At 40.3% G+C, this 16,281-nt stretch overlaps 2 protein-coding genes across 2 annotated transcripts; one reads left to right on the top strand and one right to left on the bottom strand.

Annotated features, from left to right (window-relative positions):
- Positions 1-708: 708 nt before the first annotated feature.
- Positions 709-11,177, top strand: LOC311272429 (uncharacterized protein; the record flags this gene model as incomplete). Its single annotated transcript, XM_084378817.1, has 8 exons — positions 709-796; positions 1,046-1,237; positions 2,855-3,094; positions 8,944-9,098; positions 9,262-9,331; positions 10,230-10,450; positions 10,570-10,776; positions 10,928-11,177. The coding sequence occupies 7 exons, from the start codon at positions 709-711 to the stop codon at positions 10,771-10,773; spliced, it is 1,170 nt and encodes a 389-aa protein (XP_084234943.1). The 3' UTR covers positions 10,774-10,776; positions 10,928-11,177.
- Positions 11,178-11,386: 209 nt separating this feature from the next.
- LOC311272428 (uncharacterized protein) lies at positions 11,387-13,273 on the bottom strand (the record flags this gene model as incomplete). Its single annotated transcript, XM_084378816.1, has 4 exons — positions 11,387-11,857; positions 12,204-12,290; positions 12,559-12,652; positions 13,195-13,273. The coding sequence occupies 4 exons, from the start codon at positions 13,271-13,273 to the stop codon at positions 11,767-11,769; spliced, it is 351 nt and encodes a 116-aa protein (XP_084234942.1). The 3' UTR covers positions 11,387-11,766.
- Between the last annotated feature and the right edge of the window lie 3,008 nt (positions 13,274-16,281).

Here is a 16,281-nt window from a genome sequence, read left to right as displayed (position 1 = left end):
GAAACCATTAAACACATATATTTAGGGAAAGTCACGGACTGAGAGACATATAGTTTTAATGTAAACGAAGTTATTTACAAAAGAAAAACCCAAATGGTCTGTGAGACCATCTTGGCAGTTCTAGTGTACTGTGTAGCTACATGAGATAACAAGGCAAAACCATTTGGGGCGTTTTTTGTGCATTCTCGCGGTTTTTGACGAGGTTTTGGGCTGTCGCCCGGTAGAAGAGGAAGGCGCCAGCAGGAAGTGGCAACACATCACGTTTTCCTACTATCCTGGCAAGAAGAAGCATTTTGTCAAGGTATTTTGATAATGCAGGATAAGTTAACTGTTTGAATTTAGCTTGCAGTAAAGCTGTGTCCAGTGACTTTCCTTTTCTCAGTACGAGCACTATGCAAGTTGTTAATAATAGAGGGAAACTATTTTGTGTGCAGAATTTTTTTTTCGTTTTGCCAAGTTATCAAAAAGGGTATTGCATATAATTGACAGTTAAATTCATTTTTACTTTTTACTTTTGTACTTAAGTACATTTCAGAGTCTGTACTTTTTTACTCTTATTTAAGTAAAGGAGTTGAGTCTTTTTTTACACAAGTATCTGTACTTCTACTTAAGTACAGAGTGTGAGTACTTTTGCCACCTGTTAGTAAGTACAGTCCAAGTGCTAAAACAGACTAACTTAGTCTTTCTTTCTTTCTTTTACATTTAGTCATGCCATTGACACGGGGTGAGAGACAAACCAAGTCGAAACGAACCAGCAACCCACCAGATGATGACATGCTGCAGTCTGGTAATGAAGGTAACTTATTTTTTTATGGCAAAGGATGTAAATACTACAAAAGTATTTTATGTGTAGCTTTTGGTTACAGGAAGGGTTTTTCCTGGGGTAAAAGGGGTAATTGGTGCTGCCCCTGTCACAAGGGGTAGTGCCCTCGGTTGGCATTTACTGACCTGTACTATCCATTATATCCAGGCATGGTCCCCCCCCCCATTATTACAGCCCTAATATATATAAATATGAAATAATTTCCCATTGCATCATTTTTAGTGGAAGAGATTGCACAGCCATCTGCTCCAACCACTGCCCCAACCGTGGCTAGGATCAAGGAGGATTATAGATTGCTAAAAGAGGAGAACCGCCTTCTGAAAGAGGAAAACCGACTTCTGAAAGAGGAGCGGGATTTCCTTAGGGCGAAAGGTCTCAACCCAGTGAAGACCAGACCCTCAACATCTTCAAAAGGTATCCAGACAGTGTTCTTCCCAAAAACAACAAGGAAGGCTATTAGGAGCCTAAATGAGATTGCTTATTTTGTATCCATATCACACAAATAATATAAATACGCTACAATAAGATCATTTTTTTTAAGTGCAAAATCAGAAAAAAGAATTATTAGAAAAATAATTATTTTATCATTTTTGTTACTCTGTCAAGGGTCCGACAAAAGGAGGCTCATGGATTCCTCAGACTCTTCAACATCTGACTCTGAGTCAGACTCCTCCTCCTCTGAAGAAAAGAGGAAGAAGAAGAAGAGAAAGAATAAGAGCAAGAAAAACCCTGCAAAATTTGGAAAAAGAGGTAACTTTCATCATTATGAAAAGGATGGCTCACAATCATCTTATATTATACAGTCATATTAGGCTTGTAGGTTATCATAGTTCAGGGTATTGCCAAGGGCAAGGGTATCGTCAGCAACTATGATGCAAACTGATTTTTAATATTGGCCATGTCCTACACAGAATTTAGTACAATACCTATTTGTTATAAACACTGTGTATTAGTTAAACAGAACAAGAGCAATTAAGGCCCACAGAGATCTTCAAAGTAAAGTCGGAAATGTTTTAAACCCACAGTTTTTGAATGCAAATTATTATTTTTTTAAAACTTCAAATGGCCTTTTCTGTTTTATATTTCTCTGATTGTCCTGTGTTGATCCGGGACCATCTGTATTGGTATGTGCTCCAGTATGGAGTCGGTCACGGTGGGTGGCTAATGGCTTTTCGCATGAAGCCTTCAGATTATTATACATGGTCCAGGTGACAAAAATGGACCTAGTTTAGTCTATGGAACATTTTAATTTCAGTGTTACAATCTTTTATATTCATAAAGCATAGGGTTAGTTCAGGCAGGCCACAATGTCACGCTCTATATCAGCTGTCAGCAGCAAGCAAGCCTAGCCCCATCAGCTGATCACTCAGCTGACTTCCCCAATGCTCCTATTGGCTAATCACTTTCAAAGCTCAGTATTTAAACTGCTCTCGCCTGGCTTCTCTTGCTGCTTCCTCCACTAGCCGACTTCAACCCACCGCCGCCCCCAGCTCCCCCTGTTGTGCTTTCCGCCTGTTCATTGTCATTGCTGCTGTCTGCTCTGTCTGGGTTTTGCTGCTGCACTCCCTGCTTATAGGCCATTCATGATGGCTGGTGAAGGGCAGGGGGGGTGCTCTTCCTGCCTCAAGGCTTTACATGCAAGCACATGGAAGAGCAGGGAGTCCCCAGAACAGAACCTTACCGCCAAATACAACATGTGCAAGATTATTTTTGACAAAGTGATCCTGACTGAAGGGTAGTTTCTACCCTAGTTTCAATGTAGCACCCTCATGTGTTGACTGATTTTCTTTGGGCAGAAGTTCAATGCCAGTGTGCACACACACAATAGGCTGGGCCTATCATAAATCACTATTTATTGAATTAATCACTTTTATAAGAGGAGAGTGAAGGAGAGGAGTGCAGAGACTAGATCACATAAGTTTATTTACCTCTCAAACTCTAGAATGTCCTGTTATGTAAAATCAAGATTATTAATGTTTGTGTGATTATGATATAATGTTAATAGATCATATTTTATAATCTGTCTTGTAGTTCAGAGTCCAGAGGACGTCATACACCGATACAGAGCTCTATTAAAAGAATTTCGGCGTACAAGGAGCATCAGCCTCAGCTGTGAATCGCTGAGCGTGGACAGGAACACAATCGCTTTAACGGCAATCATTGCAGAGGTGTGGATTGCTGCAGAGGGTGAAGATTTCGGGCTGCTGCCAGAGTTCACTGAGGAGGACACTTTAGGCAACTACGCCAAAACCTGCAAGACCTTCCTGGAGGGTAACAAACCGCTTGAAGAAAAAATTAAACAAATGAAAAAAAAGTCTGAGCTGCTACCCATAAAATGTAAATTTAGAAAGTGAGGGTTCGCACTACTCAGTAGTAGACACTATACTATAAAGTTAGGAAGGGTTATGTGTTTTTCCCTATGGTAGGGAGTTGAAGCCAGTTTTCCAGTTTGCAGAGCGTCATTGTTAATTCATTTTGGAAACATTTTGTGTATGTTAGGCTTTTTTTCCCCCTTTTTTTCTCATTTTAAATCCCTATAGAGTGCAGACTTTTTTTTTTTTTACAGAAACTACAGTTTTGCACTAACCCAAATTTCAAGTGTCTTGTGAAAGATAGTATGTTTTCCCCAAGTTTGTCTTTGCCTACTTTACAGTCTGCTCGTGTACGGCAGCATACTTTATTTCAGATTTTAAACATTTTGAAGAGTTCTGTTTCCACTGTACCTTTGTTACATCTTGGTATTAAACGTTCCCTTTTGTGTGGTACAGTTGCATCTTACTCACTGGGTAATTTGACATGTTTTACTACTACTTTAATTTAATGTTCAAGTTTGTGTTCTTTGCATGGAAAAGGGCATAATCTATTACAAATTATATGGCAAGAGCCTGTTAACAGAATGGAAACAAGCAAGGCTTCCTTTTACAGTGCATTTTCATCTTACTAACTGGGTAATTTGTCACATTTTACTTAGTAATGTCATGGAACATGAATGGTACAAATTCATTTAACTGCATAGACAATGGAATATTCTATTACAAAGGACTTAGTAAGAACATAGTAATAGCATCGAAACAAGCAAGGCTTCCTTTTACAGTACAGTTTTACTTTACTTACTGAGTAAATGATCATGTATTACATAGTAATATATCAGAACCTACATGGTACAAGTTTGTGTTTATTTACCAGTGAGGTGAGTTATCTATTACACATTATATATGTAAGAACATGGTAATTACATGGAAACAAACAAGGCTTTCTTTTACATGACAGTTTTACTTTACTTACTGGGTGAATTATCGTGTATTACATAGTAATATATCAGAACCTACATGGTACAAGTTTGTGCTTATTCAATGGCAAAGGGAAGGTATCTACAAACAATCTTAATTTACCATACATACAACAGGGAAATACTTCCCAATAACACAATATAATTTACCAGATAAATACCTAGTATTTCAGCCGTAGATTCGCTGTATTTACCCACTTATTACCAGTAGTTATTACCAATAACGCTTATAATTTACTGGGTAAATACCCAGTACTTTGGCCATGGTTTCATTTTACTTAACTTCTTATTACAGTGGTTAATACCTAGTAACACATTTTTGTTACCATATATGTACTGGGTTAATAGCTAGTAATTAGGGGACTGTAGCTACCTGCTTATTACCAGCTTATAACCCAATAATGCACTCAAATTTACCATATAGTTACCAGGTAAATGCCCAGTATTTTGGCCATAGTTTCATTGTACTTACCTTCTTATTTACCAGCAGTAATTACCCAATAACACACTATAATTTGCCATATAGTTACCAGGTAAATGCCCAGTTCTTCGGCCATAGTTTCAAGTTCCATTGGTAATTACCTAGTTACACTTTTTTGTTACCATGAATTTACCAGGTAAATACCTGGTAATTAGGGGACTGTAAAAGAAAGGGTTACCGGCTAAAATACAACTCATTTTATACATCACTTTTGATAAACCTCAATGTGGTATTTATGAACTACAGCTTGGAAACGATAACCATGTCATGCATGAACATGCATTCATATGAGTGTGCACTGAATGAAACTCGTGTTTTACAGCAGTAGCAACCTCTGTGTGACTAGTCAGTCCTCACACTATAGGCATACCAGTGCTCTTTATAGGTTCATACAATTGTAAAACAATACAATACAGACAATGATTACAGACAGTGATTATCTAGTCTCTTAGGAAAGGTGTGGTTACAATTCAGGCCTAAACAAGATTGACAGCAATGGATTATGTTGACTACCGAAAATAGCCTATAGGCTTTTGTTTACATTGTATAGTCAAAAGCTGTATAATGTTGTCAGGACTGGACTAATCACCAGACAGCAGAGCCGAAGCTCAGTGTTACATTTTATTATGTTCAATATTTTATATTTTATTTATTTATGCTATAGCCTTTTAATTTTGTTCTCAATGTACACCAGATTGGTGTATAGTCTCACCAAAGACTGTGCGAAATGGTTAAAAATGTCAGAACAAGTGAGTAAATAGACCTTGAGCAGACATTGTTTTGTTGACTTGTGTGTAGGTTTCCTGTTTCCCTGATAAGGTATCTCTTGAGGTCCTGTGGATTCTGTTAGGGCAGCAGCATTTTTTTTTTAAGCTCAGGCCATATGTGTAGTAAATTTGAGCAGTTAAGCATACCCTCATTATAGGTTACTGGAGGCCACTGATAAACAATGTCATCTTACCAACAGAGCAGAAAGAGCTCATATGGGTCATTCTGGAAGGCAGTGTCGGCCCAAGCCTTTTGGAGGCCCTAAGCAGAATTTGATTTTCGCCCCCCCTCCCACCACCACGGAGTCACCTGTGCTTGACAATTATTGACACAAATGTCACACTATGATGTGGCCAGGGGGCCCCAAGCAGCCGCTTAGTTCGCTTATGCCTCGGGCTGGCTCTGCTGGAAGGCAACAGCCTATTTTTCATCATTTTTCATCAGACTTGTTGGTAAGATATGCAATATCTGCCCATTTGACCAAAGGCAATTTCTCCACACAAACAAATTATATGTCACTATCAGGAAAAGATTCAGTATCTTGTCCACCCTCCTCCACCCATGAATCAGTCAATGACTGATTTAGTTCAAATGCCAATTTGATTGAGGTTAATGTGATGAAATTGCAGCACAAACTAAAATGGCTCTCTCCTGCTGCACAGAGGAGCAATCTCTCCCTGCTGTCTGTCAAAACTGAGTCCCGTCAGGGTTGGCTGCATGAGATCACATTGGTATGCAGCTTTCAGCAGAGCTCCAGTGAAGAAAGTCAGCCATGATAAAAGCTGCTGGGAGAACAGTGCTTACAGCAAGAGCAGAGTGCTGCAGCATACAGAGTTGGGTTTACAGAGGGCTCTGGTTGTGCAAGGGGTAAACTTCTGGCCAACCAATGGAAGGTGAGTGCAGGTTTTGATTCACAGTATCCCCCCAGTAGCTGTACCTGCAATACGGTTTCTCTTCTTACCAAGAGCTGTCCATAAGTGCCAGCTGCCAGCTGAACAGCCAACTACTCATCCAGCTGGCTACTTAGTTATATTGTCTTTTGATTCTGATAAAATAATTGTGATTAACAAGCTTTGATACGGTATGCGTGTACAGTTTAGGACAACTAGCCTCTGCTTTAAAACGATGCAAGCAAACGTCAGGAGCACAGCCTCTTTATTGGTTGACATACTCAACACAAGGCATCATGGGATTGCCATCAAATGGATAACAACCATGCTAACAGCAAAAGCAGCCATTTTAAAATGTAAAATTGGATAAATAATCACAGAAGACATTCAGTATCAGATTGAACATTATGTTGTTATTTAACAAAGTCTCCAAAAAGACACTGCAGTCCATGGCTGGATTAGAAAGCTTCTGAAAGGGATAAGATCGCATTAGAGCCACTTAAACAGTAGCGTTAGCATTAGGTTATTACAAATAAAGTTCTTATATGTCGCATTCCAGAGATATTTTGTGTTAGTAACATTATGCTGTATTTGACGGCTTGATCCTAGAGTTAGACTCTAAAGTACACACAAAAAAACTGTAAAGTAGCTACACAGTTTTTCTACACGGTTAAATTTTCAAATAACATTAGATTAGACATCACATTTATTTTTCACTTGGGTTTACTTGTCCCGGGCAAGCATTAATGAAGTTGTTGTGTCCTCAGGGCTAAAGAGGAAAAGGACGAAACAGATTTCTACCAGTCCAGCATCTGTGATGGTATGGGAGTGTGTCAGTGCCCATGGTATGGGAAACTTGTACATCTGGAACCATTAATGCTGAAAAGAACATGCAAGTTTTGGAGCAACATATGCTGACTTGACTCTATCCAGATTGATTTTCGTAAGTCCTGACTAATAAAACCACATGAAATGTGTTTTTGCAAATTGGATCCAACCCACATTTGGAGGTGGCTTGAAATGCGATTCAAATCAGATTTCTACAGATGCGTCTAAGTCCGGATGTGCTGAAGGACAGCCTTAGAAAAGGTAAATGGGATATTGAGCAGCAGATCTGCGCCCCCTGCTGACAAAAAGGAGCCATCGCAGAGTGAGCTGATGAGTCAGGGGAAGCGTGCTCCATCCCTTCATCCATCTTACTTGCTGCTTCATTTAGCTGCCACGAGCTAATAAATAGGCTAATTTGGTGTAAACATGTTAGCAATGTTAGCTTGTTGTTAGCTTAGAGGCTAACGTCTCCGTCGAACAAGTAAACAAGTGTTGACAATACTGCAGAGACAGACACCGTCTAATAACACAGAAACAAACTAACTAGCTTTCACAGTCATAAGCCAGCATCGGCATGAAAGTTATCTGTGTCACAACATCCACAATAAAGACGAAGATTACCTGCTCAACAAAAACGCCGCTGTATCAGCATCGGGTCCATATCTTCACGGACCTTTCGCCACCGTTCAAATGATGACCCAATGTTTATTCCCCTTTGTTTCACATCTCCGGTTTGTGTCTTTTCATTGACAGACTTTCTTTCTTTGACTCTTTGTCAGTGGGGCAAGCAGAGGCAGCTGAACTGCTCAGAGTAAAACAAACCTCTCGTCCGCTTGTAGTTTCAAATGCGGAGGTAGGTCGGGACCAGACGTGAGCAGGAGCAGGAGAGTGAGCGAGGATTGGATCGGAAAATTGATCCAATAGGAGCCATCCGGGCCGGATGGTTCCTATTGGTCAATGTCTTTTCAGTTTTACAGACACTAGAGAGAATGGATTTTTTTGGTTCCTTTTACTCTTCACATTGTGTAGGTGGTACTATTGGGTCATAACCACCATCTAAATTATGTTAATAATAATAACAAATCTTTCAAATCGTAGACCATAGCTTTAAGGTGACAAATTTGATGGACAAATTTGGGGGCGGCTGTGCTGAAGGACAGCCTTAGAAAAGGTAAATGGGACAATGAGCAGCAGAGCTGCGCCCCCTGCTGACAAAAAGGAGCCATCGCAGAGTGAGCTGATGAATCAGGGGAAGCGTGCTACTGAGAGAAAGAGAGACTTTCGTTGGGATTATTATTGTTCTCGTTCCTGTCGGGAGCTAGACGTGTGCGTTCATATACCAGTAAGTGTAATGTTTATGGTTGTCAAATCACGTTATGCTGTTCATTATGGTTTATTCCGGCTATCCAGTTAGCTTGCTAAAGCTAATAATTGCTAATAGCAGTCTCTCACATGTGTATGTTTATATTATTGGTGTATATTATCGGTTGATGTAAATCAAGAGGATGATTCACTATTATTTCATTGGTTATTTACCACTACTGGTAGCCCAGTGTACAGCTAAAATGATGTGCTGTTCTGATAAATGTGTTTTCTTATTCTCTGTTACAGAACCACACACCCACATACACACACACATTTCATCAACACAACTAATCATCCATCACACTCACACCCTCAACATTCTTGAACGACAATAAAGGAATTAAAGGAACATCATCTGGACTCATGCATTTTAACTGATGCCCCCCAGTGGCCACAAGAGTTTCCATCCAGTTCATATACAGTCCTTAGTATAACCTCCAGAACACCGGACACTCTGGCTGCTTAAATCGGATTTCAAAGTGCCTTTTGTCACTCACAGCGCGACACACGATGTCACGATGTCAAAGTCAGAGAGACGGAAGATATGTGGCTGAGCAGACCCCAGGCTGCTACGAGCAGAGCAGGATGGAGGACAACACAGAGAACAGTCTGTGGAGTCAGACTGAAATAATCTGTCTGTTCCGTGACTTGACAGTGTGATTGTTGCCTATGTTGTTACCATAGCAACCCATAGTCCGGATGATATGCAAAACAACCGTTCACTTTTTCAGAAAAGCATGGAACTTGGTACACTTGTACAAGGTGACAACACAAGCAGCCACGTTGTCATGTAATCACAAGCTGTGTCCCAATTCAGGGGCTGCAGTCTTCGGAGGACCCAGCCTACGCGGTCTACGGAGGCAACGGCTTCGGAGGCTCCTCCGAAGGCTGGGTCAACCGTCGATAAATGGGACGGTCTAGCCTACGTGAGCATTTCCTGATTGCGTCACGACGTCATCACTTCTGCCGGCCAAGCCCGGGAAAAACACCGGTCATTACAGAAAATACAACTGACAGACAACACAGTCACGACAACTGACAGACAACAAAGAAACGACAACTGACAGACGACAATGGTGGAGCCAGAGGTTTTGTTTTTGTTTGTTTTTTTATTTTTTTTGTTGGAGGAAGAGGAGAGGCGGCTGCGGCGACAGCGACACCAGCGGCTTGTTTATCTCCGGCTGAGAGAGAGCCGTGGGGAGGTAACGTTAAACCTGTTATTTTAACCTATTTTAATGTTCATACATAGCTAGCGTAGTCCGTGGTAATTAATATACCCGTTAATAAACGATACAGTTAAATGACAAGCCATATTAAGAATAGATTGATTAATGTCATTTAACCACAAGACTTGATACAGGGTTCGTACAGGTGCTTAAAATCTAAAATCTTTGAAAATGCTGTAATTTTAACGCTGTGTTTTTCAAGGTCTGAAAAGTGCTTTTAATTTAGTTTAAATGCTTAGCTTATAAAGTGATTGAATTGAATAGTAAAATGTGTACGAACCCTGTAAATAACCCTGACTTAAATCAATATTAAATGTTGTGTCTTTAAACATCAAAACCATATTGAGAAGCCAAAGTGGAAAGATGGACAGATAAAGCATTATTGGTCTAAGCTTTAACATTAATTAGAATTGTCGTATTGTCTGAAATTCAGTCGGAATTTCAGACAATACAGTCTGAAATTACAGTGGGCTGTGCCGGAGGACCCTGGAGTCGGTGCACGACTCCAGGGTCCTCCGGCACAGCCCACTGTACAGGCGTGGCATCTACCCTCCTCCAGGGTACTTCATCTTGGCAGACGGTGGATACCCATGCCTCCAACATCCACTCCCCCCCATCACTCCCTACAAACAACCAGTGCAAGGTGTGGGAGCCCAGCGCTTCAACGCCCATCACTCCAGGGCACGCTCCATCATAGAGCGTGCCTTTGGGATGATGAAGACGAGGTTCAGAGCCATCTTCCTCCAAGCGCTGGAGGTGCACCACACCTTTGTGCCTCACGTATGTTATTACACAACAGAACAGAATTATTGTTGGATGGTGAATAACAGTAAATGAATTAATTAAAATAAAATTACAATTACATTAACTTAATTTTTGTTTTCTCTTGTTTTCTACAGGTCATAACAGCATGTGCCGTCCTGCACAACATTTGCCTGGGTGCTGGTGACATCATGGCCCCAGAGGATAAAGTGCAGGACGACATGCCGGAGGATGAGGGGGAGAACGAGTTGGAGGCAGCCAGTGGTGTACCGTGGCGGGACCAGCTGTCTGCCGAGGTGTCTGCCCTGGAGGAGGGTGTACTCGACCATGACTACCTTTAGAGGGCAAGTTAAATAATTTTAAAGCTATTCCTATTTAAAGTGTTTTGTAAACAGTTTTGTTTGTTGAAGTAGTTTGTGGTGGGATGTTTAAAATGTTGTGCATTAGTATTTAGTATTAGTATTTTATTCTTGCCTCTCTTTTAAAACATTTTAGTGACATGGCAGCCGTCGATTGCATCAGCCCTGCAAACCCCGATGATGGACGATGTGGTGGACAGTGGAGACATGCATCCCACACCCCCCACCTCCCAGATGATGTCCCACTCACAGCCAGAAGAATCCAGGGTCCTTATTGTGTCATCCCATCTTGTCCAGCAGCACCACCAGGGACTCCTGCTCAGCCAATACTGTATATATGTTCTCTGTAAATAGTTATTTCTGCTGATCATTTGTAAATAGTTCTACATGTTAAGAATACCCACTTGTAAATAGTTATTGTAACTTTGTAAATATTTGTTAATTACACAAAAAATAAATTATTTTCTTGTTACTGAAAAGCAGTTCAAAAGTTTACTTTAGTTGTAAAATAAGAAATGGAACAGATAATGTTACAAGGTTATAAGATTTTAATTAAACTATATACAATATTTGGAACAGAAAATAAATGGAACAATACAATATTTTTAATTAACAATTTAAATTACAAATAACACAGAACTTTATCAAACAGAAAAAAAAAAAATCAACGCCTCTCCACCATTCTCTCTAATAAACTAAAAAGTCTCTCCATCCTCTCTCTGCTCTCTCTTTCTCTCCTTTCCTCACTCTCCCTCTGTAATCTCATGTCCTCTCTGATCAACTCCAGCAATTCATCTCTCTTCCTCTTTCTTCTTCCTGCGTTCTGTGGCCCTGGCTGCCTCTCCTCATCCTCACCCTCCTCATCCTCATCCTCATCCTCCTGCTGCTGCTGCCTACCCACTGCAGCACCTGGCCCTGGTGTGTCCTCAGGGATGGAGGCAATTAGGACAGGCGGTGAAATGGATGGCCTCTGTCCTAATATCTCATCCATGAGGACAAACCAGGGCCAGGTAGCAGCAGTGGGCTTCCCGCTGACTCCCTGCCCTGTCTCTCGATCTTTGCATTCCTAAGGCAGAGGAAATCAATCACATAAACAACAGCAATTGTCTGTAAAGTGTTTATTTAAAAAAGTCTTGAAAAAAAGGAGTGCTTCATGGACTCAAAAAAAAAAACCTGTTTGAGGTGCTCTTTGGAATGGGATTCATGTAGTGATAAAGAAACAAAGAAAATGAATGTCTGACTTCCTGATGAAGGCTTGATGCCAAAACATGTTGAAGGACTGTGTTCTTAAGGTTTATATGACCATGCCATGAGGTGCCTTGGAGGTTTTTTCTACTTTTCTTTATCAAATTATTTATTAACTTGGGTAAAACAAATGTAGTTTTCATATCATTATCCAAACCTGCACATACTTTTTTTTTTTTTTTAAATTGTCCCACTTCTTTTTGGCCTGTTGGGGCTCCACATTTCCCTCCAGGCCCATTTTTTGAAGGATTGTTCTAAACAAGAGAGAAGCATTGACAAAAGGTAAACACACAAGATCGCATAACAAATATGTAAAGATTCATCAGTGACATCAGGACAGACATAATATTTATAATAATAATATTCCCACCCCCATCCAAAAACAACATTCATTTAATGTGATCAAAAGATTAAATATTTGTACTTTGATCTTTGTACAGGATTTGGGTTAATTTATGTAACTTTTACATACAAATATGTATAGAGAACAAATGGGCTATTTATTTATGCCTTAACAGTTACCTCCATCCAAGTGTGGCTGTGTTTTTGGCCCCTGTGAACAAATGGTCGTTCTGGCCCCGGAGTTTAATAAACTCCTCCGTCTGCTCCTTGCTCCCTACAACAAAATGACATGTAAAGCACCTGTCCTGTACTGTCAACAGACAAAACGATTGTACGATATAATAACGATATTAACAGTAATATTGCTCCTAAGGTAAGCTATGTATTCAATCCAAACGTTTACAGTTTTACAGCCTAGAAATACAGCGGGTCTAACAACCCATCGTTAACGTTATAGCTGCATTCAGCTTTGGGCGCAGGAGAGGAGAAGAGCCTACACTACTTACAACGAGAACAAATTAACCTGATGTGAGGTATACACAGCCTACAACATATCCACAGTTACAATAAAATATAAGTTACCATCCGAGCTTGTAACATTTGAAAATGAAGGGTTTTAGGCTTTAACGTTACTTTTAAAGGCTAACGTTAACGGAGCTCCTCGTATCAACAGGTTAGCCTTAAGCTACATCACGTAGCTGGCCCTTCATTCCGGTGGTTACGTATATTAGCATTATTAACTTCACGTATTTTAACAGTCAAATATATTTTAAGGCCCCTTGAACTTTTGGCGTTAAGCAAAAAGCCGTTACTTACATTTAAATGTGTACTCGGCACTGCTGCCGGTGCCGGTGCCGGTGCCGGTGCTGCTGCCGCTGCCGTTGTTCGCCGCCATTGTTATTGAACAGCGGCGCGCAAAGCATCTTGGGATATGGGAGGCCGCGAAGGATAGTAGCGGTGCATCCTCCGAATACAGGGAAAAGGAGGACGCATTTGTCGGCTGCATTTGGAGGAGCCTTCGAATTTGGACGAATTGGGACAGCCTTCGCGCAGCGCTGTGACGTAACTGGCCTTCAAATGCAGCCTCCGAAGGCTGCAGCCCCTGAATTGGGACACAGCTACAGTATCTGAGAACCTTTGGCAGACTTTATAATAGTATCATGTCTGCATGCATGCTGTGTAGAACTTTTTGTGAATTAATCCTGATAATACAGTGACTATATATTTAATTCAATTCAAAATTTAATATGAACTTGCCAACTTAGCTGAAAGCAACTACAAACCACTTTTATTTTCTGTTGATTCTCGCCCCTGTGGATTGTTTTAGCACTTCCTCCTCATGTCGTTAAGATCTTGATCTTGCTAGACCCAATTAATATTGTTAATACTGTTTTTAGTTTTTAAACACACCTGTTTGCAGAATGCATAGCAATGAGGCAATATATCTATTTGTAGTTATGAAATACTAATATATATGTATGCAAAATATGATAAGGGTTATTAAAACCAGTTCACCTTTACAGGTACTCGAGCTGAGCCATCTATGAACCTGTGGCAGCGCTCTCTCTTTTTCCTCCCTTCAGGTACCTCCCTCTAAACTGGAGCTGTGTTGGGTGGCTTCAGCAGGTTTTTTTATAGGCACCCCCCTCCCTCAATGTCTCATTGATTTATGCCCATGGTATCTTGGGGGAGGGGCTCAACAGTCAAACCAGTGCCCTTGGTACTACCCCCAGAATCCACCAATCAATGATGTTGTTATTATGAGAATAGTAAAACAAATTTAACTTTGTTTAATTTACTGTTCTGATCACAGACTTGTCGAGGATGAAGAGGGCATATTCAGGATTGGTTTAGAATCCTTTCAAATCCTGCAACTCACAAACAACAAGAGAACACGTTGTGATAGGATCACACCAGAACAAGGAATGTATAACATTAAACCTGGTATAGCTTGTGTGTTTCACCAAACTCACTACCCTGATGTCATCTGTTCCACTGCACTACTCATGTCACAGCAGGTGTGATCCCATTGCAAAATGGTCTCCAGTTTTACTTTAACTCACTTCTATCTCAACAACACACCTTCCACATGCAAGTTGCTACGGTCATATTTGGGGGCAGTGGTAGCCTGATAGCCTAGATCGGCAGCACTTGCCCCTCCCCCATTACCACCACTGAGGTGCCCTTGAGCAAGGCCCTTAACCCCAATTGCTCCAGTAGCAGACAGATGAGACTGTGGTTGTACTGAGGAGCTTCTAAATTTAGGTGTGAATGGGCAACTGTGTGAAAGTGATCAGGGTGTTCCTGAAAAAGAGAGGTTTGCTTTCAGTGAAACTCTCCTAAATAAATGAAGGTTAAAAAAAATGAATATGTTGAACACTGTTCTACTCTTTACAGTCACTGTGTTAACAGGGTTAATGAATACAAGGATTAAGCTTTAAGAATCTTCAAAACATGCATGCAACTGACATGATATTAAGTCTCACCCTGGTTCTCAGATACTGTCATTTCCTTCTCAAAATGTCACTAACTTCGGCATTTACTGTTCACTTGAACAGTTTGTGATGTTGCATATGGTATCGTTGTAATCCGTGACCGTCAAAGCATAGGGGTAGACATCACCTTTTCTGTGCGTGTTGGTTTCAGGAGATATGATGCAAAATACATAATTCAGTTATGGCGGGAAGTAAAATGGCTGCCATGGCTGCTACATGACATTTTCGCATTGGCGCCATATCTGAGAATGTTCAGGGGCCCCAAACTGTACAACGGTGCCAAGTTTCATCCTTTTATAAAGAAGTAAAAGGTTTTTCGACATGTCATCTGGACTATCTAGTTTCATTATCACAACGTGCCTGAATTCACCATTAACTGTTAATCTGAACAATTTATGATGTAGTGATCCTTGACCATCAAAACATAGGGGTAGACATCACCTTTTCTGTGTTATCATGTTTGGTTCAGGAGATATATATATATATATATATATATATATATATATATATACACACAATATTTAGTTATGGTGGAAAGTGAAATGGCTGCCATGGCTGCTGAGTTGTGTTTTTGTGATGGCTCCATCTCTGAAAATGTTCAGGGCCCCAAACTGTACAAGTGTACCAAGTTTCGTGCTTTTATGAAAAAGTGAACGATTCACCTCAAATTTGTTGCATATCATCTGGACTACCATGGAGATGTGTTGTTGACCCGATCTGATCACTTGTAAATGATCAGATCTGATTTGAGAGACAAATCAGATTTGCCTGCTGTCTGAACATAGCCATAATAAAAGAGTGCAGGTACTGGACTGGCACATAATGAATTGCAAAATATGAGAGCTCTCATATTTCAGTCATAGTCATATATTAAGCAAGAATGGGAATGAATGTCACTTTCATTCGTGTCCCCGGCTCCTAAATACTGAATGTTGTTCAAAGACAGGTAATGTAACACAGTTCTGAAACAGTGCCAGGAGCCGCCGTTACAAGCGTTTGTGTGTTAACAAAGTCAGGTCACCTTTTAGCATGACTGAGAGTAGACGATCTTTGGAAGCCTGATGGTTGTTATGATATTGTTATTCATGTTGATTGGGACAAAATCTGTGACTCTGTGTGACTTGTTATTTTAGCTTGGAAAGCATTTCACATATCAATTGTGTATTTGTTTACTAAATTGATGTGTTCTCTGTAAAAAAATAAATAAATAAATAAACACAAAAATTATGTTATAATATATTGATAAATTAAATAATATTTAAATATGATCCATGTGTCATTAACTCAGAGAGTCTAACATAGAAGAGTCTGACCTACATTATACTGTGTAGCTGCTCTTTATTCACAGTAACTTCACTACTGAGTAATCACAGCACACTGTAGCCCTATTGGCATGGGACTAGTATTA

Source organism: Pagrus pagrus, assembly GCF_965226575.1.
Source record: "Pagrus pagrus genome assembly, chromosome: 17".
Lineage (NCBI taxonomy): Eukaryota > Metazoa > Chordata > Actinopteri > Spariformes > Sparidae > Pagrus > Pagrus pagrus.
Note: the sequence above shows the minus strand (reverse complement) of the source record. Positions and strands in the feature narration are given on the sequence as shown.